This window comes from Garra rufa, chromosome 17, assembly GCF_049309525.1.
Source record: "Garra rufa chromosome 17, GarRuf1.0, whole genome shotgun sequence".
Classification (NCBI taxonomy): Eukaryota; Metazoa; Chordata; class Actinopteri; order Cypriniformes; family Cyprinidae; genus Garra; species Garra rufa.
In genome coordinates this window covers 5,475,917-5,501,845 of record NC_133377.1, presented here as the reverse complement: position 1 = coordinate 5,501,845, position 25,929 = coordinate 5,475,917, and the positions used below count along the sequence as shown (strand labels likewise).

General features: G+C 36.3%; 1 protein-coding gene across 1 annotated transcript; it reads left to right on the top strand.

Moving 5' to 3' along the window:
* The first annotated feature begins 904 nt into the window (after positions 1-904).
* Positions 905-22,985, top strand: pip4p2 (phosphatidylinositol-4,5-bisphosphate 4-phosphatase 2). Its single transcript, XM_073821309.1, has 7 exons — positions 905-1,102; positions 7,770-7,918; positions 11,400-11,506; positions 13,634-13,757; positions 15,689-15,741; positions 18,436-18,526; positions 20,415-22,985. The coding sequence occupies exons 1-7, from the start codon at positions 997-999 to the stop codon at positions 20,556-20,558; spliced, it is 774 nt and encodes a 257-aa protein (XP_073677410.1). The 5' UTR covers positions 905-996; the 3' UTR covers positions 20,559-22,985.
* Positions 22,986-25,929: the final 2,944 nt, after the last annotated feature.

Here is a 25,929-nt window from a genome sequence, read left to right as displayed (position 1 = left end):
GTTTGATGTTTGTAAGTGCTACTTAAGTGGAGATTTATGGTTCAGTATAGGACAAATAACTCATTTTGAGAAAACGGCCTTTAGAAATATGTATTATAATTTATATCTAATGGCACAAATAGATAAAGTGCTATAAAAGAAACACTTAACAGTGTCTTTCGGATGTTTTCTTTCCACTAGTCTAAAAAACACTTTATGAAAAACCAAAAAGCCCAAAATCTCACATTTCATAGGTGCATAAAAAACAGCATTTTTGCCTGCAGTGTCTCCCCTTAAAAAAGGACAGAAAATAGCCGATCACTTCTTAATTATGTTTTTAATGTAAAAATCTTGATAACATTATAAGGGGACCTCAGAAAACAGTACAAAATAATAATTTAAAAAGCGTTCATGACCCCTTTAAGCTAAAACGGCTTGCCATACACTATCACCCAGCATGACCGATGGAGGAGTGGGCTTCAGGACAGAAAATGAAAATTTTCTCCGTGATGAGCAAATACATCTTTACAAGGTCAAATGTATAGACTCGGGAAAGACTAGTTAGCGGACAGCATTGACAGTGGCTGCAGGAGGGAGGGTAGGAAGGGAGGGAGATCCCGTCCGGTCCAGCGAGGAAGAGGTCTCTGCAGAGCAAACGTGGGCGTTTCTGAATTTTGTGGGTGTTTTCAAACTGCTGGGTGTTTCTAAATCATGATATCGAAATGATTCCCTTTACCTAACCCCACCCCTAAACCTACCGTCACTATGACGTCAGCCAATCAGGTACCATGGTCTAAAAACGCCCCGATCTAGTAACTCCCATTACTTTCCTGCAGAGACCTATACTTGGGTCCAGCAGTGATTTCTTATCCTCCCTGCTTACGTCTTTAACTCCGCCTCTCAATTGCCCTGCCTCGAGCTCAGAGTCTCACTGCCCCTCTCCAGAGCAGCGGACGGAGCCCACCACCATTCGCCGCTGGTGCTGCTGCTGTTGTGCCGTGCTGATCTACTGATACAATGGCTTCCGATGGTATGGATGAACGATCCCCGCTGTTGTCAGCACCGAACTCGGGGAATGTCACGCCCACCGCTCCGCCGTACCTGCAGGACTCGAGCCCGAGAGGTAAATGTGGATTGTAATTGACTAAGGAGTGCTGAATCATTTAGGGCGTGTAGTAGTGAGCGGTGATCTGTAGCAGCCCACAGCCCCTTTAATATGGTACATTGTCTGTAGACGACAAGGAATAACAGCTCAAAGGGTCGTGCCAGAAGAACGGGCCTCAGTTTCCCTGATTTTGCCATCGCAGCCTCATGTGATGGACACACAATGTTGCATTCCTGGACAAGGACACATTGTGTCGAATTTTAAGCTAGTTAGTAGGTAAACAATATGATTTATCGCGTATTAAACGACGGTCGACTAATACCGGCTCAGCCGGCTGCAAATTTGTATGGATATTTCGAGGTCGCTGCATTGCAAGATGAGGCAGTTGGCATTTTGCTTGCTGGAGATGTTTTGCTTGCATTCATAGACCTCTATAAGTGCCAGTTCCTATCATACAGGCCCAGACCACATTATACAGATTCTATAAGCATATTAAACATCATAAGTCAAAAAAACACTTGTTTACATCTACACAAGGCTCACTGCTAATAGTAAACAACAAAGAGGAGGCACAATACACCATGTTAATATCAACATTTTAGTTTGCAGATTAAAGAGCATTCTTGTTGTTTTTGAAGGGAAGTTTATATAATAAATTCGTAGTTTGCTACAGTGACACTTTGGTGTTTTTAGTGTCATTGTTACAAATAGCTATTTACTATAGAAACAACAGTAAATTATGTGTAATTACAAACAACTAATCCTAACTCTAAGTGCCTGTTGTTAATTAATGTTACTCAGTAGGCCTACTTATTATGTAATTACACTGTAATGAGGACACCTTAAAATAAGATGTGACCATAAAATGTTTTTTTCAGGCGTTGTAAGCAGAGCCACAAAAGCATAAAGCATAGCGGTCGATCAATAAGGGGGGTTTATTGATTGATTTGTAGACGTTTACTTTCATTTCCTCTAATCATGAATAATTGGTTGTGTATTTGATTGCTAGGCTGTAATGAGACATCAAATCAAAGTGAGGATGGCACAAATTAAACAGTTGAACATTTTGCAAGTCAAGTCTGAATAAGAAGCGGTAATTTGATGGTATGTTTTACATACGTGACCCTGGACCACAAAACCACACAAGGGTCAATTTTGAAAATTTAGATTTATACGTCATCGGAAAGCTGAATAAAGCTTTCCACTGATGTATGGTTCTGGTAGGATAATGTTTGTTTGACATACAGCTATTTGAAAATCTGGAATCTGAGGGTGCAAAAAAATCTACATTTTGAGAAATTCGCCTTTAAAGTTGTCCAAATGAAGATCTTAGCAAGGCATATTACTAATCAAAAAATAATGTTTGATATATTTACGGTAGGAAATGTACAAAATATATATTCATCGAACACAATTTTAACTTAATATCCTATGATCTTTGGTATAAAAGAAAAATCGATCATTTTCACCCATACAATGTATTTTTGACTGGTTTTGTGGTCCAGGGTCCAGGGTGTGAACTGAATATTTTCAAACCAGTTGATAATAAGAGCCCTGAGGACTCTTTGGGAAAATTTGGGAATCAGATTCCCACTAAACAGATGTAGTTAATAAATAGGGGTTTTCATTCGATACAGATAACTACACAAAAATTGGCAATATAATACTGACATATTGCCTTTGTGATATTAGCAAATACTATTTACTTACAGCAATTCTTAAATTCATTCAAATATTCGAAAACAAAGGAAGGACTTGCTTCTCAGACTTATAGCTTTATGTCTCTTTACTAAACAGTCTGTCAACCCTTTTGTAAATCTACCCATATTGGACTTCATGATTAGCCGAAAAAGATTTACATTTTTACTGTAATGATCCGCTTACACTTCATCTCGTTATTCATAATGGCTTTATTACCATACCACGATCAGGTGATGTGGACGGCGTAAACTATGTGTGCTAATGTACTCTAGCATTATTATCTGGCCTAGTATTTCAAACCCCTGGATTATGGTTTCTTTGGCTGTTTTTGACCACTCACTGAGTCTATGAGAGGGATTAGCTTGTCCTGTTGGGGGAGGAACTGCTGAGCTGGACTGGATTCTGTGCACAACATAGTGTGCTGAGACTGATATTTATTCTGCACTTGCATTTGGAATCCAAAACTACACTTATTGGAAACACCTGCGTGCATCAAACATTACAAGTGTAGAACTGTGAGCTCTTTAACAGTGCTTTGTGCGGTTAGACTTGAGTAAATCAAAGGATAAGAAAGAGCTTTGACCTTGTCTGCATGACATTCACTGAATGGGTTTTATTTTAGTGATATGTGATATGTCCTCCGAAGCGAAAACCAGAGCCTGCGTTGATGTCATGTAATTTCTGCAAGGATTTTGCAAGATAAACAAAGATAAACAAATATGAGTTGACAGAAACTCTTGAAGGTTTAGCTTTAGGCTAGGGATGGGCAGGAGGACTGGATCAACTGTGCCTTAGGCCTGGATGATGAATCAAATTTTGTCCATTACAAACAATTATTGTGTTATTGTGCCACATTGGTGCTTTTGTTTTGTCTCGTATTATAAATCGAGCACACACCTTTCAGTGCACATGATCTTAAATATTCATTTTTCATACTGTACATTGTAGTGTTATGAACATCAGTTCCTATGTCTTATGGAATCCTATGGATTAAGGGGAAAAGCAACAACAGGTTTACTGACTTATGTGCACTCTCATATTCACTGTTGTCAATGCATGCTTATCTCTGCTACACATGGGGTGTTGAACCTCTCCGATTTTAAACATGATAGTAAGACGGACAGAGAGGGAGTTGCAACAACAGCTGTCTGCAGGTTCCAGGGTTGGGAAAAGGCCTCTCGGCTTACAAACAGTGCAGGATGGTGTCAGATAAATGAGACCTCTGCTGCCATATGCCCCTGCAGAGACAGTATATGCTATATTATTGTGTAAGGGATAAGGATATCTGCTTGTAAACTGTCAACACAAACTCCTACAACAATATAATGGATGAATGCACCACAAACGTGAGACAGACTCATTTTTATAGCCCATTGAAAACAATGCAGAGAACTGTTTTTTATTTTTTGCAACATTGAATTGTTTGTTTGATCCTGACCGGCCTGATGCAGCAACACTGAACCAATGGAGCGAGTTTGGAATGGACAGTTTATTTGAGTATTTTTGATGTTTGGTTTGGCGTTGTGCAGAAATGACACACTTTACCTTTAAAAGATGCAAAGCGGCACAGTACTTGTTCACAACACAGTTATTGTTGTGCGCGTGGTTTAGTTTGTGCCATGTTCTCATCCTAGTCTTTCCTTGTCAGTGCTGCAGAAAGCACATTAAACAACATGGAAACAAAGAAACAAACCTCCTATACAAGAAAGAGTGGTAACACAAGCTGCCAGTCAGAGAATGGCACCTAAAAGGCGCTGGAGAGCAATTTCATGACAACTTTAACGGGTTAGTTCACCCAAAAATAACAATTCTGTCATTAATTATTCACCCTCATGTCGTTCCAAACCCGTTCATCTTCAGAACACAAATTAGGATATTGTTGATTAAATTCAAGAGCTTTCTGACCCTGCACAAACAGCAACACAACTACCATATTCAAGGCCCAGAAAGATAGTAAGGACATTGCCAAAGTAGTCCATGTGACATCAGTGGTTTAACCTTCATTTTACAAAGCTACTAAAATACTTTTTGTGTCCAAAGAAAAGAAAAATGATGGCTTTATTTAACAGTTTCTTCTTCTCTGTGTCAGTCTTTGATGCCTGTTCAAGAGTATTTTTATTTTTGGGTGAACTGTTCCTTTAAAACTATACTACAAGGAGGAAAATTTACTCATCATAGGACTAGCAGCTGAAGTTCTTGATGTTATCGTCAATGGCTTGCAGGTAAAACAGGCCCATAGGTTTAAAGAACTTCTACAATGCTAGTTTAACAGGATGGTTTGGCGTTACAATGCGTAGATGGACAGTTTATCTGCTTTTAGCCTTAGAGGGTTTTTTGGTTATTGTATCACATGTGACACTAAAAGACAAAATTCAGCTCTGCATCACAGGAATAATTAACATTTTAAAATAAATTAAAATAAAACAATTATTTTAAATTGTAATACTAGGGCTGGGCAATTTGGCTTAGAATCAAAATCTCGATTAATTTAACATTTTAACCCGATTACGATTAATGAACGATTATTTTATTTATTAATAAAATTATATTTAATTATATTTATATAATAATTATTTTTTTGCCCTCATAGTTCACTGACAAGTTTTGTACAGTAAATATGTTCACATATTACAAGCGAGAGATTTTTGGATGAAGGGTGCATTACTTGATTTTAAAATAATTGAAGGAAACACACTATCTACGATCTATGATTATTAATTGAACATCAGTGTTGAACAACTGAAATTAAAGCAAGCATTGCTTAAAACGAAAAGTCACATTTTTCTTAAATTAGTGAAAATAAATAACTTGCACTATTGGAAACAAAATAAATAATTTTCAATGTTTTTCATATTAAAAGTAGAAAATAAGCAGTATCTCCTCTAAATAAAATTACCCTTGTATATCCTGTAAATACTTTTTACTCTATAAATACTGTTTAAGCTCTCCATCGACATGTCGGTGGAATAACGTAACGGAGCGCTTGTGTTTTTTAAAGGGAAAGTAATTGAAATAATCTTCCTGGAAAAATTTTAACGATTATAGGTTCTGAATGTCGATTTCGATTATTTTTCGATTAATCGCCCAGCCCTATGTAATACCATCTAATCATATTACAGTTTTACTGTCTTTTTGATCAAACAAATGCAGCATAAGAAACACCTTTCATAGACATTTTTACATATGTGAACCACAAAACCAGTCTTAAGGCGCACGGGTATATTTGTAGCAATAGCCCAAAATACATTGTATGGGGTCAAAATTATAATTTTTTCTTTTATGCAAAAAATCTTTAGGATATTAAGTAAAGATCATGTTTTATGAAAATATTTTGTAAATATCCTACTGTAAATATATCAAAACTTAATCTTTGATTAGTAATATGCATTGCTAAGAACTTCATTTGGACAACTTTAAAGGCGATTTTCTTATTTTGATTCTTTGCACACTCTAGATTCCAGATTTTCAAATAGTTGTATCTCGGCCAAACATTGTCCTATCCTAACAAACCATACACCAATGGAAAGCTTATTTATAAAAGCTTGTTTGTTCATTTAAAAAAAATTGACCCTGGTTTTGTGGTCTATGGTCACATATATATTTTAGAGCTTGTTCCATAACTGAACAATAGCATCAAATAGTCAAATAGTATGACTTTTTTAATCTTAAAGGGAGATTTATTTTTTATTAGGACAATATTTGAACACATTTGAATACATATGATAAAATATCTCAGCTCTCGGGTCAAGTATGTGTTTGGTGTCCTGCAGCAGCACACACAGAGATGGATGATCCCCGACAGCTGAGGGAGGTCATGAGGCCAGAGCTGCTGTCAGTTGTTTTTGCTGTGGTGTCACATGTTCAATATGGCTGCGATATGACTGTGTCGTGGCCAGCATGTTCTCAAGAATGAGAAGTGACAGACAGCAGGAGGAACATGTCTTAATTTCACTGAGAATAAGCAGTGGCTGAGCTCTGGATTTCAGTAATACTGAAGACAAGGGGAGACTGAGAGCAGGGTTTGGCTAATGGCCCAGCTTCTGTACAATAGATCTGAGAGAGCAATTGAAAGTGTGAGTAGGATGCACTCATTGCTAAACACAATGAATCTGCATTTTTTGGGTACGTCGAATGGGACTGAAAGCAAGACACATTTATAATAGAAATATTACATATTTAAGTGGATTCTAGCTGTAAAGACAAGAAGGCCTGTCTAGACGCAGTTGTAGTGGTTGATTCATTTCTAAGGTTTTGTGATTCAGAAAATGGATTATCAGTGCTTATTACTCGGCTCTCTAGAATACTTCATTCTGATTGGTCAATCAAACATTATTTTTTTTTGTTTTGTATAATGGCTGCTAAATTGCTGACCTTTTTCTCAGGAAAACAAATTAGTGCATAATTGTGCTGGTTTCATCTCTCTGTTATTGTTCTGTGGTCTCTTTCTTCTCACATAATGAAATAATTTAAATACTTCATGCACATTTATTTATTTATTTGATAAATAGCCTTGTAATAATGTGAAATAATACAGAGAGTAATGGAACTGAGCTGGTCATTATGGCAAAATAAACCTCTTAAGGGTGATGCAAAACCTGATCACCCTGTCTGGGTTTATTTTGCAATAATGACTGGCTGACTGTACGTTATTAACTTGACCAAACTGGTAAAACAGTATGTAGTTTATGTAGTTTAGCTTATACAAATCTGTAACATACACTCTTAAAAATGAAGGATCTTTATTGGTATCTGTAGCTCCATGAAGAACCTTTAACATCCATGGAAACTTTTCATTGCACAAAAGGTTCTTTATAGTGAAAACTTCTTGGTTATTTTATATTAAGAACTTTTCACCGAAAGGTTCTTTGGAGAATGAAAATGGTTCTTCTGTGGCATCACTGTCCCTTTTGAAACCTCCAATTTTAAGAGTGTGTATCATCACGCAACACTGACAGACTGCATGCTGGTTTTTGTCACTCTGCAGCTGAATTACCTCCGCCATACACAGCCATTGCCAGTCCAGATGCAGGGGGAGTTCCAGTCATTAACTGTCGAGTGTGCCAGTCTCTTATAACTCTGGATGGCAAGCTTCATCAGCACGTGGTGAAGTGCACCGTCTGCAATGAGGCCACGGTAAGAGACCCCCAACTGCGGCTTCAACTTAGTCATGCACAGCTTTAGACCTTCATCTGGGCAGTATGATTAAAAGCCTATATCACAAGTTAAAGGATTAGTTTGCTCTAGAATTAACATTTTCTGATAATTTACTCACCCCAGTGTCATCCAAGATGTTCATGTTTTTCATTCTTCAGCTGAAAAGAAACTAAGGTTTTTGCGGAAAACATTCCAGGATTTTTCTCCGTATAGTGCACTTCAATGGGGATCAATGGGTTGAAGGTCCAAACTGCAGTTTCAACGCAGCTTCAAAGGGCTTTACACAATCCCAGCCGAGGAATAAGGGTCTTATGTAGTGATATTTATAAACTTTTTAACCACAAATGCTTGTCTTGCAGTAGCTCAACTTAACGCATTATGTATTCACGTTGGAAAGGTCACATAGGTGGAAATGTGTTGACCCCACCCCAGTGTTTAGTTTCAGTTTCAGTTTCAGTTTATTTATAAAGCACTATTCCAACAACAGGAAGTTGTACCAAAGTGCTGTACAAGCAATTCTAAAATTAAAATAAAACAATAAAACAACACCACAATAAAATCCACATAATAAAACAGATGCACAAGAGCTCATCCCTCTTCACCTAAAGAAGACATATGCAGTAAGTGAATTTTCAAAAGGCTTTTAAAAGAGCCTACAGTTGGGGCAGACCTAATATAAAGTGGTAGCATATTCCATAGCTTAGGGGCAACTACAGCAAAGGCCCTATCACCCCGTTGCTTGAATTTTGTGCGCAGTACAGACAGCAGGATCCCTTTCTCTGCAGATCTTAATGATCTAGAGGGCTTATGGACCTCAAGAAGTTCTGAAAGATATGATGGAGCTAGTCCATTTAAGCTCTTATAGGTATAGACTAGCATTTTAAAATCAACTCTATCTCGAATGGTCAACCAGCCCAGGGAGGCCAAAACAGGAGAGATATGACCATACTTACGGGTGCCTGTTTACAAAGCAAATGCGCAAAGAAAGTCAAACGTCCTTTAAAAAAGGTAAAACAACAATGTTGGATGATTTTGAAGTTGGAGGAGAAAATGAGATGGAGTTTTTCGCCCTACCTTACCTTTTCTAACCTTTTCTACACAGGTGAAAAACTAGTCTCAGCCTCAGACTAATTTACTCTGCGTTTTGCTAAAAGGTGCTTATGCAGACGTCGTTGTTGTTATACACATATGCGACGTTCGCGAACAAATTACTGACTTACTGCTTGTTCTCCCTCTTCTTCGTTAACTTTCAATGCTGGTTATTTCAATGACTGACTTGTTGCACGCCAGTCTGTTGTTGTGGGGGCATTTCCACACACTGAAACGTGACGCTGAACGAAACGAACTGTGATTGGTTGTTTGAATGGCCTTATGGGCGGGCCTTGGCCAATTAAAGCTGCCATGAATTCCAGACCTTCAGCCGTCAGTCTGAAGGTCTGGCTACGCGAGACTAGTGAAAAACTAACCACGTGTGACCTTTCTAACAATGTGAACAATATGAACATTTGTGGTTAAAAAGTATATAAATTTTTCCTTTTTTTGGAAAATGACATATCATTTCGCTAGATAAGTCCCTCATTCCTCAGCTGGGATCGTGTAGAACCTGTTGAAGCTGCATTGTAACTGCAGTTTGGACCTTCAACCCGTTGGCTACCATTGAAGTCCACTATATGAAGAAAAATCCTGGAATGTTTTCCTCAAAAACCTTAAAGGAGAAGTTTACTTCCAGAACAAATGTTTACAGATAATTTACCTCCCCCCTTGTCATCCAAGATGTTCATGTCTTTCTTTCTTCAGTCATAAAGGTCATGTCTTCCTTTCTTAATTTATGTTAAAACATTTCAGGATTTCTCTCCATATAGTGGACTTCTATGGTGCTCCAGAGTTCGAACTTCCAAAATGCAGTTTAAATGCAGCTTCAAATGGCTCTAAATGATCCCAGCCAAAGAAGAAGGGTCTTATCTATTGAAACGATATTATATAAACATTATTTTCTAAAAAACTTAAAAATGTATATACTTTTTAACCTCAAATGCTCATCTTGTCTAGCTCTATGTGAACTCTGTGTATTCCGGTTCAATACAGTTAGGGTAGGTCGAAAAACGTGCATCTCATTTTCTCCTCCAACTTCAAAATTGTCCTACATCACTGCAGAAGTACCGACCCAGTGTTTACAAAGTGAATGTGCAAACGTCCTTTACAAAAAAAGGTAAAACAGCTATGTAGGACGATTTTAAAGTGAGATGGGGTTTTTTCGACATTTTCAACATAGTAGATGAGGCAGAGCTGAACAAGATAAGCATTTGAGGTTAAAAAGTATATAAATTGTCAAATTTTTTATCGTTTTGTTAGATAAGACCCTTTTTCCTCAGCTTTTAAATTAAACGATAGAAGTCCACTATATGGAGAAAAATCCTGAAACGTTTTCCTCAAAAAACAATTTCTTTACGACTGAAGAAAGAAAGACATGAACATCTTGGATGACAAGGGTGTGAGTAAATTATCTGTAAATTATTGTTGTGGAAGTGAACTTCTCTCCTTTTTTTGCATATCAGTTAATATATACAGCAAGTTATGACATAGTTTAACAACCATAAACAAATAAACTTTGGTTTAATAAGTCTCATCTTGACTTATTTGTGACATTTGTCTATGCTGCTTTCATATCCAGATTCAAAAAAAGTTAGTTATGACAGCATTTGTGACTGTTGATAACAAGTTTTGAATCTGGATGTGAACGCGGACTAGACACAAGCTTTAGTGGAGGTGAAGTTTACCAGTGAATAATGGTTCAATTTAGGCCACAATATAGTCCTCACAGCCTCATAGAGCCTACAAGTAATTGTGTTTGGGATGAAGGATCCACGTACATAGCCGTAAGTGTTGTGTGCTCAAGAGGGTTGAATTGCACCGTAATTGAATTGTCTGTATGAGAAACACTTCACATGAATGGTGGATGCCTAATCTGAACTGCAGAGTCACCTGATTCACATAACAGCAAACATTATGTTTTAGAGAGGGAAATTCATCTTGTTCAATACCACAGATGAATATAGACCTCAGTTTGACTATAGACTATAATTTGTGTCCCATCTTGTTTGATTTTAAAGGGCTTCGCACAGTTCTATTTCATATTAGTTTAGTGTATATACTGTTCGTGTTGCATTACATTAAACCTTCAGCTTGATTGGTTCAGAATCAGATTTCATAATGCAGACCTGACCTCAATACGATGTATTGAAAGGTTGCTCTGTCTAGATTCATTAAGGCTGCCAGACTAGTCCCTATAATAGATTTATTACATAAATAGATGTTGTTTTCTTACAGTTGAGTGCTTAAATGAGCAGTTGAGCAAATCATTAAGAAAGATATATTATATGAAGGCATTATATTATTACTTTATGATATTTTGCTTATTGCATGGTCTCGTCTGAAACATGATGTATCTGTTTTTTAACAGCCTATAAAAAATCCACCAACAGGAAAGAAGTATGTTAGATGTCCTTGTAACTGCCTGCTAATCTGTAAAGACACGTCTAGGAGGATAGGATGCCCTCGGCCCAACTGGTAAGTGTTAAAGACACACTTCACAGGGTCATTTGTTGGTATGTGTTATGGGATCTGCAACAGTATATTACTGCGGATGTGCATTAGCATAAATGCTCAAACAAGCAGTGATGTTTTGAGTGTGTATGACTATGGGATTTGCACTTGGTTTTACAAAGCATTCTGAATTATTTATAGAATTATTGTTGTGAATGAACAGCTGTGAGAATCGCTGTAAAGATCTTAACCTTGTAAAACCTGACACACTGTATGAAATAATAGTGAGATTATTTTTTAAATTCTGAAGTGGAACAATTGATTGAACTGTTACGATATGATATGATATGATAACGATACGATAATATCTTGATATGAAGTCCACAATACAATATTTATCGCAATATTTAAAAAATAGAAATGAAGACTTGGGGAAAAAAAATAAAATATTTTTAAAGTTATAAATTATTCTTTCTAATGCACTTTGAGAGTTCAAAATGAAGAGCTCCAACCCATGTTCTTGTTGTACCTGAACTTTAAAGGGGACTCAACCCTCTTTTTATTTGTGATATACTGTCTCAGTCTAAATTACATTCAAACTGGTGTTTTAGGAAGCCAAACAAATTAGAATTTAATAATAATAATAACAACAATTTTATATTGTTGTTATTCCTATGGCAGTGATAGCCATATATTGTAAAACGATTGCACAGTAGGGAAATTCCAATACTTCTTTTCTTATTTCTACACTTGAAAGATATTTTGAATTTGGACTGCATTAACTTTACCCATTTAAAACGCTGGCTGTCAGCAGTTCATACTGCACTTTTAAGCTTTTATATAGACAGAAACAGCAGTAGAGCTTTTATTTTGATGGAAAACTCCAATGAAAGCAGGCTTACAAATCTAGTGTAATGCACTAGTTATGTAAAGCATAACTGGTGTCTGTTGCATTTCCAAATGCATGCTAAACACACAGCACATGCTGTAATGGAATTGACTGTATTTACTGTAAACTGAGCCGTTCTGAGGCACAGAAAACACTGGATCACAAGTTTATCGACTGAACGAAGTGTGCGCTTTGGTGTGAAACATGCAGCGAAAAAAGACTCAGTGAAGGAAATAAGCCATATTGTGCTTTTGATTCATTTGACAGATACAGTGCCAAAGCATAACGGCCCAAAACACAACTTTAAAGACCTTTTACGTAAGAATTGGAAGCTTAAAAATTTTAAAAGCAAAGCAAACTACACTTTTTGCCTGAAAGACCTATTGTTTCATATCGTCATTTGACTGCGATGATATTGAGACACTTTTGCTATCGTGATACCACAATAATAATAATACCGTTACATCCCTACCTAACATATTTAAAATAATAATAATAAACAAAAATCCATAAGGCATTTATGGCTCATATAGTATGATATACAGTACTTCTCATGACAACAGAGCCACTGAGGATGCAATGAATTAGTTTTGATTTTGATGGTAAAGTGCCACCAAATACATATTAAGAAGGGGGGTAGAGTGAGCAGTAGCTTATTATCATTTAAAGAGCCATGAACCGAAATGTCTCGCTGTGAACAGAGCTGTTTTTGACAAGGTAAAAGGGTGTGGTTTTACCATAGACTGTAAAAAATATGGACGTAGTGTCCATGACGTCACCCGTAGGTTTCTGAAGAGAGTTTTTGAAGCTCATAGTGGGCGGGAGTCGGCCGTCGCCGTCTTGGAATCGCGTCATGGCGCATCACTCCCGGATAATCGAAAATGGGCAAAGAGGCGGGATGTGGGTGGAGCTGTTTGCTGAAACCACGCCCACCTAGTGTGACAGTGGTGACAGCAGTGGCAATCCACCCATCACTCAAGAGACCACGCCCTTAATCATGTAGAACTTTAAGGCTTAATATTACTTAAACGGATGAGGAATTTTAACCACAGTATGTTGCAGACAATGTATGAACTATCATTAAGATGACAGATGACATGTAGTAGATTGTCTACAACAGGATTTTTAGCAAAGTTTTAATCATATTGATAATTTAGGGATGGGGTTATGGTTAACAAATAAGAGACAGACTTAATGGAGTTAATAGTTTACTTACAATGTGTAGAAAGTTAAAAACTGACATTGTTTTTATTGGCCCCTAGCAGACGGATCATCAACCTGAGTCCTGTGATGGTGATCCCAGAAGAGCAGCCGGCCCAGCCAGCTTTGCCAGTCCAGCCTGAGGGCATGCGTGTGGTCTGCGGCCACTGCGGCAACACATTCCTTGTACGGTCTCACGTTTTTGTATTAATATTTTATCTTTGACCTACAGTCATGTTTCTTCCAGTGTCAGTATGTGCAAAGCAGAGAAGTTTTGTGAATGCATTTGCACTGCTGTTCAAAAGTTTGGGGTCATTAAGGTCACCACGGCTGCATTTATTTGAAGTAATATTGTGAAATATTAATAATAATAACTGTTTTCTTTTTGAATATATTTTAAAATGTAATTTATTCCTGTTGAATTTTCAGCATCAATACTCCAGTCTTCAGTGCCACATGATTCTTCAGAAATCAGTCTAATGTTCTGATTTGCTGCTCAGGAAACGTTAATTATTATCAATGTTGCAAAAAGTTGTGCTGTTAATTATTTCTTGTAGAAACTGTGATACATTCTTTGATGAATGAACAACATTGTATGTAACATTACAAATGTATTTCCTGTCAGTTTCAATTTAATGCATCCTTGCAGAATAACAGTATTCTTTTTTTTTTCTTTCCAAAAATCTTACCGACCTCAAACTTTTGAAGGGTTGTGTAGAGTTTTTCTAGTGCACATGTTCTTAGTGTCCTGTGATGCCCCCGCTGTGTAGGGCAACGATGATGATGATGATGATGATGAGTGCTCCCAGTCTTCCTCAGGCCTGGCTATTCGCGGCCCCTCTGATCTTTTCAAGGTTCTAATGCACTGCCCCCCTTCTCAGTTGGTGGAACTGACAGAATGACTAAACTAAACGTCCAAAAACTAATTAGAATTATATATTTTTTTAAATCACATGATTCCAGGGCTCCAGACTGTGATTAAAATGTTTGCAATTGTGACTGAAAAATCAACTAAAATTGATCTAATTTATATTTTATAATTAAATTTTCTACACAACAATAATTGAAAATATAGGAAAAATTTAAGTGCCTTCATTTCAAGTTTTGTGAGGTTTCATCACATTAGAATTATTCACAAGTCATGATGTCCATGAACGAATCGACTTATTCTTGTGAACTTTGTCATTTAAGGATTAGTTTACTTCCATGTCATCCAAGATGTTCATGCCTTTCTTTCTTCAGTCGAAAAGAAATTAAGGTTTTTGAGGAAAACATTTCAGGATTTTTCTCCATATAGTGGACTTAAATTGGAATTAACGGGTTGAAGGTCCAAATTGCAGGCTCTACACGAGGAGAGCCGAGGAATAAGGGTCTTATCTAGCGAAACGATTGGTCATTTTCTACAAAAAAAATTATATGAATTTATATACTTTTTAACCACAAAGGCTCATCTTGCACTAGCTCTCCAGTGCACATGGGCAGCTTTTCGCATTACAAGAAAATGACCAATCGTTTCGCTTGATCAGACCCTTATTCCTTGGCTGGGATCCTGTAGAGCCCTTTGAAGCTTCATTGAAACTGCAATTTGGACCTTCAACCCATTGGCCACCATTGAAGTCCACTATATGGAGGAAAATCCTGGAATGTTTTCCTCAAAAACCTTAATTTCTTTTCGACTGAAGAAAGACATGAACATCATGGATGACACAGTTTCTAAATGTTTGTCTGGAGCCCTGTGACTCATATGATCATAACTCTGTGGCGTACAGAGGCAAGATGCAGCAACAGAAAATTTTGGTTGATGTGTTTTTTCTAAGATCTTCTGTTATAATCTGAAAAAATTCTTGTTTTTAACTGCTTTTTGCCTTTGTACAGGGTTAAATGCACTAATTCCTCTAATTTATTCCCTTGTACGTCAATTTATTCACTGAAATCATCTCCAAAAGGTTTGCTAGTTATTTGAATCATTTATCAGTAGCCAACTAATATTTGAATGTTATGCACTGACTGCTGGAATCAAGTTTGGTGTTGATTTTAAAGTGATTTGTGCTGCTGTGCCATGCTGTGTGTTTGCTTTACAGTAGAAGTAACCTTCTCATCTCTACTTGTTTTTGCAGTGGATGGAGCTCCGATTCAATACACTGGCAAAGTGCCCGCATTGCAAAAAAATGTGAGTTGTCATTTGTCATAATAAGTCAAAAATGTGATGTGTGTGGCAGTACAGTGGCAGTTTCTCAGGAGAAATGTCAGAAGTGTGATGTGCCTTACTAACCAGAGGTCAGGCTTGAGTTTATACTGGCCAGTTTGTAGAAGTGAAAGTAAATAAACCCTGGCAAGTTCCAGTTAGAGAGGGAGGCAATGTGATGCCAGTCTGCCAGTCACCTGAGAGAACGAGCGTATCATGCTGACATACTGAAACACGAGCCCTGCACGCTAGTGACGCTGCGAGGGAGACTTATGACAACAGATGTTGCAGCACACATGAATGGAGCTGAGAGTCTCCAAAAGCAAATCACTGATTTCCACTTGAATGCTGAGCGTTTAAAGAGGCAGAGAAGGAGATACGTGCAGCAGAAATAGAGAAATTAAGCACCTTAGGCTATCTGAATCATTGTCAGTCCAGAAGAATGTTTGAAAATCCCATCACATGAGAGGCATGTGAAGGGTCATGGAAAGACTTAATGGCTCTCAAACAGGAAAAAGAGCAGACCATGTGACTACTAGAGTTTGTAGGGCTGATGGCCAAAGGCTAAAGTGCTGAACCAAGTGAAAGGCCCAGTATACTGGAAAAACTAGTGAAATTTATTAGTTTTTCTAAAGTTTATTTAGGTTAAGTCCATAAAAAGTCTCTGTTTTCGAAGACAAAAACATTCAAACAAAGTAAAAAGATTATTTATTATGAAGAACATATCCAAAAATTAAAATTCCACCATTAAAGGAATAGTTCACTTTCAGAACAAGAATTTACAGCTAATGTACTCACCCCCTTGTCATCCAAGATGTTCATGTCTTTCTTTCTTGAGTCGTAAAGAAATGGTGTTTTTTGAGGAAAACATTTCAGGATTTCTCTCCATATAGTGGACTTCTATGGTGCCCCCGAGTTTGAACTTCCTAAATGCAGTTTAAACGCAGCTTCAAAGAGCTCTAATGGCGCTTTTCCACTACACAGTACCAGCTCGCCTCGGCTCGACTCGGCTCGACTCGACTCGGCTCTGTTTGGTTTTCCACTGTGTAAAAGTTGTACCAGTACCGGCTTCCAGGTACTTTTTTTCGTACCACCTCCGGCGAGGTTCCAAGCGAGCTGAGGCGATACTAAAATGACGTGAAAACACAGCAGACTGCTGATTGGTCAGATGACTGGTACTGGTACAACTTTTACACAGTGGAAAACCAAACAGAGCCGAGTCGAGTCGAGCCGAGGCGAGCTGGTACTGTGTAGTGGAAAAGCACCATAAATGATCCCAGCCGAGGAAGAAGGGTCTTATCTAGCGAAATGAACGGTTATTTTCTAAAAACATTTACAATTTATGTACTTTTTAATCTCAAACTCTCGTCTTGCCGAGCTAGACAAGACTAGCATTTGAGGTTAAAAAGTATATAAATTGTAATTATTTTTAGAAAATAACCCATCATTTTTCTAGATAAGACCCTTTTTTCCTCGGTTGTGATCGTTTAGAGCCCTTTGAAGCTGCATTTTGGAAGTTCAAACTCGGGGGCACCATAGAGTCGTAAAGAAATTATGTTTTTTGAGTCAAACATTTTAGGATTTCTCTCCATATAGTGGACTTCTATGGTGCACTGAGTTTGAACTTCCAAAATGCAGTTTAAATGCGGCTTCAAACTATCCCAAATGCGGTTGCAAACGATCCCAGACGAGGCAGAAGGGTCTTACCTAGTGAAACGATCAGTTATTTTTTGGAAAAAATGTATATACTTTTTAACCTCAAACGCTCGTCTTGTCTTGCTCTACCTGAACTACAGTTAGGGTATGTCGAAAAACTCCTATCTCATTTTCTCCCTTCTGCAGCGATGTAGGATGATTTTTAAATTATTTTTGAAGTTGACGGAGAAAATAAGATGGGAGTTTTTTGACATACCCTAACTGTTTTGAACCCAGAAAAAAACAGAGTTCGGGCAGAGGAAGACAAAACAAGCATTTGAGGTTAAAAAGTATATAAATTGTAATTAAAAAAAAAAAAAAAATACGATCATTTTGCTTAATAAGACCATTCTTCCTCGTCTGGGATTGTTTACAATTGCATTTGGGATCCTTTGAAGCCGCATTTATACTGCATTTTAGTAGTTCAAACTCGGGGCACCATAGAAGTCCACTATATGGAGAAAAATCCTGAAATATTTTCCTCAAAAAACAATTTCTTTACAACTGAAGAAAGAAAGACATGCACATATTGGATGACACGGGGGTGCGTACATTATCTGTAAATTTTTGTTCTGGAAGTGAATTTCTCCTTTAATTACTCACCCTCATGTCGTTATTTTAGTTTTCTTTGTACATAAAATGTATTCTCATAGCTTCGTAAAATTACGGTTGTACCACTGATGTCACATGGACTATTTTAACAATGTTCGATTTTTTTAGTGCACTGTAACTTACTTTTAGTCTAGTTTGGATGTTTGTTCTTCTATGTAGTAGCCATTAAACTCCATTTTCCAAACTGCTTGTCCTATGTAGGGTTACAAGCCAAGCACTAACTAATTCCTGCTATAAAACCAATAGACCTCTGTACTGAGAGACTGAAACAGCCCAATAAAACAGCCGCATTAGGTGTGTGGTCAGTTTAAAGGTTTGCTGTCTGTTTAAAGCAGCACTAGTGCTAAGCACATGTGCTATCTTTGTCTTCAGATCCTCTGTAGGCAGTGCTCTACCCAGAAGGCGCTGCTGTGCCTACATTACAGTAGGAATGATCTGCATTTTCATCGGTATCGGTTTAACGGTGAGTATTTTTTATACATAGTCGTAGTCATAACAAATTCTGTTGTCTTCTCTACCATCCAAAATTTTGGGGTCAGCAAAAAAAATGAATACTTTTATTCAGCAAGGATGCAAATAAACGTTTGAACTTTGTATTCATCATAGAAAATTTTAAAATAAAATGTGTCAGAGTTTCCACATAAATATTAAGCAGCACAACAGTTATATATACAACATTATAATAATCAGAAATGTTTCTTGAGCAGCAAATCAGCTTATTAGAAGGATTTCTGAAAGATCAGGTGACACTGAAGACTGGAGTAATGATGCTAAAAATTCAGCAGTGCATTAAAGGGATAAACTACATATTAAAATATAGAAAAATAGAAAAAATATTTAAAAATTGTAAAATTATATTGTATAATATTACTGTTTTTACTATATTTTGGTCAAATAAATGCAGCCTTTTTTTACACTGCCGTTCAAAAGTTTGGGATCAGTAAAATTGTTTAATGTTTTTTAAAGAAGTCTTTTCTGCTCAGCATGGCTTATTTGATTAAATACAGTAAAAACTGTACTACTGAGAAATATTATTGCAATTTAAAATGGTGAAATAGAATTAGAATTTATTCCTGTGCTGCAAAGCTAAACTTTAGTCTTCGAAGTCACATGATCCTTCACAAATCATTCTAATATGCTGATTTATTATCAGTGTTGCAAACAGTTGTGCTGCTGCTTATTTTTGGAAACTGTGATACTTTTTTCAGGATGCTTTGATGAATAAAACGTTAAAAAGAACAGCATTTATTTAAAATAGAAATCTTTAGAACAATATACACTACCTCAGGGTTTAGGTAATGTGTTAAACTAATCAAAAGTGATAGGAAAAAAACTTTTAGGAAAAGTTTTCTATTTTGAATAAATGCTGTTCTTATTAACTTTATATTCATTCCCAAAAATTCTATAAAAAATATGTGTGTGTGTATGTATATATATATATGCCCGACTTGACTTGGGTAATTAGGAGGCTTTAGAACAGCTTGGACTATTTGGAATGGTATAGAACTTTGGATTTTCCCATAGACTGACAGTTTGCAAAGGGTATGAATAATTTTGGACATGACACTTTTTGTTCAAATGTAAATAAAAGTTGAGAAATATTTTTTCCACAATAATGCCTCTTGTACATCGTCGACTATAAATATGAATCTATTTGTAGCTGTATAGTAGTACAACATTTTCATCAAATTATACAATTTAAATGTTGTCTATGTGACAATATAATTTTTTTTTATTATGTACATTTTTAGGAAGAGCAAATTCAGATCATTTCACATCTAAAAGGGTAAAACATATTTTCCATTTAACTTCAGCTCTTCCATCCATATTTTATGAAATATGGAATTATGCAATAAATGATTTATTTTACAAAGTCAAAAAATATACATTTATTCATATTAGCTGTGTCTGCCTTAGTGAAACTGCACCAGTCGTTTGGTGACCCACCATGATTTTGTTCCTAAAAGTATATTTTGGCGGGAGTTCTCCGCAGAAGTTTCACTACATGACAGTATGGATAAAAACAAATAACCTTCCTGGATACACTTGGTGATTTAATTACACTCCTGGAAACAGTGGAAAATTTTATATGTTTCACCAAACATGAAGTCAAGGTTTTGTTTAGTAACAGTTTTATTTCAGTGACGCTTGTAATTAACATCGGGGTCAGATGATCATTCTCACAGTTTGATTTAACCATATATTATGTTGCAGTTCCTAAAAAAAGTTACCCTCCAACTAACGAGTATAGCTTAAATTAGCACTTGGCAGGTGTTCATTTTGGACTCTGGAGACAAACTATTAAACCATGTTTGTTAGCTCATCACACATCCCTCTGTTTTTCCTCTCAGGTGGGCACTCAGGACTTCGCCAGGCGTTACCACGCTACTTACGTGTCCTGGGCCTTCGCTTATCTCCTGGGTTTCATCTGTCTGGTACGGGCCTGCTACTGGGGAGCCATTAAAGTCAGCTATCCAGAGAACACCTTTGCATAGACAGAGCGTCCAAGTCCTTAGTGTTTGATTTCTCTTGATTTGAACAGGTTATCTGTTACAAGAACATAAGAATCCAGGGAGGTTAGGTACCTGCAGATGTTTCAGATTGAGTTATTGATTAGCTCTAATGTAACTGATTTGAACCCGCAATATGACGGCTTGAGGAATTAAAGTGAAATCAGTGATTCTAAAACTAGAAAAATAACACAAATAATCCATTCGTGGTACACCTCTTGGATTTTTCATGGTGGGTGGATATCAAACATGTTTTACGTATTGCATTTTGTTACCAACTTGACCAAAAGAGATGATGTTTTATGAACAATTTGCCCATTGCACTACAATTTTATGCAATTCTTCTGTTGTGTTGCTGCTAGTTACTACAGCCGTTACGAGCTGAGAGATGTTATGTGTTCAGAGAGCCTGCCAGCACCCATGGTGGCACTATCTGTCATGTTCAGATATATTTAACTGTTCTTAAAATCCTGTGCCAACTTTTTTTTTTGTTTTGTTTAGTGTCCGTTAGGGGATCTCCCTCGGATGAAATTTAGCAGTATTTCCAAACCCATTTTGGCCGCTCCAACTCACTGTGAGCAATAATCATGCATTTTTTTGTGGCTTTAAAAGAAAAAACTGCATGTACACAGTCACTGGAACTCTAAAACAAAATTCTGGGTTCGATGCAACTTAAGCTCATTTGGCAGCACTTGTGGCGTAATGTTAATTGATTAGAAAAATATTTTTCTCTGAAAAAGCAAATCTGGGTTACACTGAGGCAATGGAATTGAATGGGACTAATTCATAAACGTTAAAATTAGGGCTAGGTTTTGACAAATTTCACAATTCGATTGTGATTCACAAGCTTGCGATTTGATTTAATATTGATTATTTTAGATATATCTGGTAGAGTAGGTGACAAAGTTTCTCAAGGAAAGATAACTTAAGCTGTAAATTATACACGAGTGTCAGTTGGTTTAACATTACTATAATATTGAAGGTTAAAATTATGATTTGTATACAAATGCATAAATTACACTCAATTACGTTTTTATACTAAAAGAAATTACGATTAATTATATACATAAATATATTTCTACTCCAATTCGGTTTTTGAAATATAAACATTTCAATGGTGTCATATAAGCTTGACGGATTTATTCAAACAAATGAAACATTAAAGGACACTAATCATATTGAATATGTTATATGATGCATTTATTTAGCAAAATACTCCTCTCGAGTTTTTCTAGCCGATTAAATGAGTTTATGGTCACAGACTACGTTTTTTTCCCTGAGGTAAATGTGAAGGTACATGACATTGTTTACAAGCTAGCTGTTATGTTAAGGGCTTTTGCGCGGTTGAAACACTAATAGAGCGATTACATGAGACAGGACACGGATTTCGGTAAGTTGTATTCTTTCTTTTAACATACTTTTAGACCTTTAGTCATGTTTGCTTGTCATGCTTCATGCCGGAAGGTATTTAAGCAGATGAGATGATCGTTTATGTTGAATCTGAGGCGCTACAGCGATCTGTCACTCCACATTAAACAGCGCCAAAACGGTATTTATAGTTTGAACGATAATAAAATGGACAGAATTTGAAATTTTAGACATTGTTTCATATCAAAAGTATCAAAGCACTAAGCTTATTGCGATTTAATGGATGGGAGAAGCACTACAATGTTCTGTTTGTTACCTGAAAACAAGCTAGACTAATACGCCTTATTCAGCCAGCCGCCATTTTGAATCGAAAACGAGGCTGTGAGGGATAGCAGTCCAGCAGCGCCCACTGTGGCGTATTGTTGCGTACCGGTATGTAGATTGTATAACCGTAAAATAATACGTCATTTCACATTTTTCCACAGGACAAAGAACTCCAGAAAACGTGGATTGTTCGACAGGACATATAACCTAACTTTCAGATAACAATATTGCATTTATTTAAGAAAATGACTGTGGAAAGACTGCTAATTTCTAATGTGAGCATGTTTATCTTCCTTTAAACGCTTATACAGAGTTTTTCAAATGATGTTATATAGATTAAAATGCTTAATGGTTTGTGTTAAGAGCCTGCAGCTATAGGTCATAAGCGTCTTCCCGACCTTTATTATGAAATTACGATAAACATGATGTTTTCCTTGTCTAAAGCAAAACAGAAACAAAAAATAATGTTCTGAATATCATTTTGCGATTTTAAAAGGGGTTGACCCCAAACTCTACACGGCAAACTAATTAATAAATGTTATCTTTTGATCGCTTTGCATAAAAATAAACTTTCTACCCACTGTTTTTTGTATGACTTAACATGTTGTCTGAAAGAGGCTTACGATCTAACTGCAGGCTCTTAACACAAACTATTAAGCATGTTAATTTTTAAAACATCATAAAAATAATATCTTTTTCATTTACGATCGCAAGGTTTTCTTTTCGTGAGGTCTTTGAGTCCAGGTAAACACAGACGGAGCTGAACCCTCCTTAAGCTTCCTAATTCCAGTCAGTGTTTTTGAAAAACAATCCTGAGTAAAATGTTAGGAGCACACTCTTGTGTTCTTTGTAATCTATACAAAATGTAGATATTTAGTTTAGTTGTTGTAGTAAAACATAACATTTTAGCTCTGCGTAAACTTTTAAAGGAAGATAAACATGCTCACATTATAAATTAGCAATTAGCCAACCGGCTAGTTTCCACAGTCATTTTCTTAAATAAATGCAATGTTGTTACCTGAAAGTTAGGTCCTATGTCCTGTCGAACTTTAATAATACACATTTTCTGAAGTTCTTTGTCCTGTGGAAATTAGTGAAATTATATTTTCTCTTTATTTTTATGACTAAACAATCTACGTCCCGGTACGCAACAATATGCCACAGTGGGCGCTGCTGGACTGCTATCCCTCACAGCCTCGTTTTCGATTCAAAATGGCGGCGGGCTGAATAAGGCGTATTGGGATTTAAGAATCGATATCCTTTCATAAAAATGAGAATCGATTCAAATCAAGAAATCAATGTTTTACCCAGACCTAGTTAAATTACTCTGTCGTCCAACAGTATAGCAACAAGATGTAAATAAATACTATGAGATTTTATATGTGGAAAAAAAATAACAGTAACTTACCAAAGTTTAAAGCTGGATTTTAATGTCTTTGAAAGAAGTCATTAATATTATAAAATATTATTACTATTTAAAAATAACTGTACTATTTAAATATATTTTAAAATGTAATTTATTCCTCTTATGCAAAGCTGAATTTTGTCACAAAGTGTCACATTATCTTCAGAAATCATTCTATGCTGATTTTCCTATCAAACATTTCTTCTTATCAATGTTGAAAACAGTTGTGCTGCTTAATATTTTTTTTGAAACTGATACATTTTATGTTTACATTTTCAATAAATAATTAAATAAATATGACAACAGAACACCTAAAACAACTTTAAAAATTCCAAAAATTGTCCCAGTCACTTCCATTGTAAAGCCTCACTTTAACCTAAACTGTTTAAAGAAAAGTCCAAAACATGTTTTTTTGTGGCCACAGATGCTTGATCTTGACTTGTATTAACCCTGAAATATTCCTTTAATTTCACTCACTGATCAGTAATAATGACACTTGGTGAATGGGAAATGACATGCATGATTTTAATTTGATTCTTTTGTACTGAGAAACAGTGTTTTGTTAGTCTGTTACTGACAAGGGCACAGTGGAAGTGTTACACCATGTGTCTAGTGCTCCTTCCCGTGTGTAGAATGTAAACGCCCCACTGCTAGCCGCTTAACTCCACACCTCACCACAACCTAGCTAGTATTGCTGTAGCTTACATTTACAGTAGTTCTGTATTTTGTCAAGACAAATGGAGATAACTATACTATCTAAACTTGTTCTGAATGTGACAAGCCAGTGAAGTCCTTGTACATAGGAAACTGAGCACACAAAGTCTGTAGTTCAAGTTGGAATATGGCTTGGGTCTTTTTAAAACAATAATTTCTCAATAAAATGCAAAAATATTCCTTTCCCTTTGGCTGTGTGATGCTTTGTGATGGTTTGATATGTTATTTTGCATTTCACAAAAGCCTCCTGATTTTCTTTCATTGGGCACAATGTGTCATTTGGATGAATAAGATGCGCTTTGCATTGTAACAAGTGGCATCATTAGTATTTCTGATAAGAATATGCTTGTGTCTGATGTCACACAGGCTTGTTAATTAAAGATTCAGCAATGCGCGGTGTGTCTGTTTAATGCAGGGACATGACATAATTCAGTGAGAAGCCAACAGCACACCGTCTCTCAAAGGTCAGGTTGACATTAGAGTGAACATGGTCACCTATAGCAGCAGGCAACAGGGTCCCGCATATCGCTTTTTATTCACATGCACTGATTGGACCTCTCTTCCTTGGTAATGAATCATATCTTTGACCAAAATAAGAAATTATTAAAAAATACATTTGTGGTCAAAAGTTTACATACTCCTGGCGGAATCTTCAATATAAGAGGGATCTTACAAAATGCATTTTATTTTGTATTTAGTACTGTCCTGAATAGGATATTTTACATAAATTATTATTAAAATGTATGTTATTTATCATTCACTGTTTTTCAGAAAAATCCTCCATGTCCTGCAAATCCTTTTTTATTTTTCAGCATGTTTTCCAGAAATGTACTTGTACTTATTTTGACTTTTGGGAAACATGTACAGTTAAGGTCAAAAGTTTACATCCCCCTTCCAGAATCTGCAAAGTGTTCATTATTTTAGCAAAACAACAAGGATCATACAAAATTTATGTTACTGTTTATTTAGTACTGACCTGAATAAGATATTTCACACATATAGCCCACAAGAGAAGATAATAGATGAATTTATAAAAATTACCCGTTCAAAAGTTTACATCCCCTTGATTATTAAAACTGTGTTGCTACCTGAAAGATCCACTTTTTTTTTTTAGTGATAGTTGTTTATAAGTCCCTTGTTTGATTTGAACAGTTAGATTGCCTGCTGTTCTTCAGAAAAATCCTTCAGGTCCCACAAATTCTTTGGTTTTCAGCATTTTTGTGTATTTGAACCCTTTGCAACAATGACTATGATTTTGAGATCCATCTTTTCACACTGAGGACAACTGAGAGACTCAAATGCAACTATTACAGAAGGTTCAAATGCTCTTTGATGCTTCAGAAGGAAAACCCATGCATTAAGAGCCGGGGGATGGAAATTTTTTTGAAGATTTGGGTAAATTTAACGTATTTTGTCTTCTGGGAAACGTACCTATCTTCTGTACAACAGTACTAAATGAACAAAAAAAAAAAAAACATGATATTTTGGAAAAATAAGAAAAATATATTTTTAATCTACTTAATTTCCATTCTGTTCAAAAGTTTT

Coding starts and splice junctions, on each gene's coding strand:
- pip4p2 (XM_073821309.1), top strand. CDS start 997: ATGGCTTCCGATGGTATGGATGAACGATCCCCGCTGTTGTCAGCACCG. Junction 1,103..7,769: donor GCAGGACTCGAGCCCGAGAG/GTAAATGTGGAT, acceptor GTCACTCTGCAG/CTGAATTACCTCCGCCATAC. Junction 7,919..11,399: donor CCGTCTGCAATGAGGCCACG/GTAAGAGACCCC, acceptor GTTTTTTAACAG/CCTATAAAAAATCCACCAAC.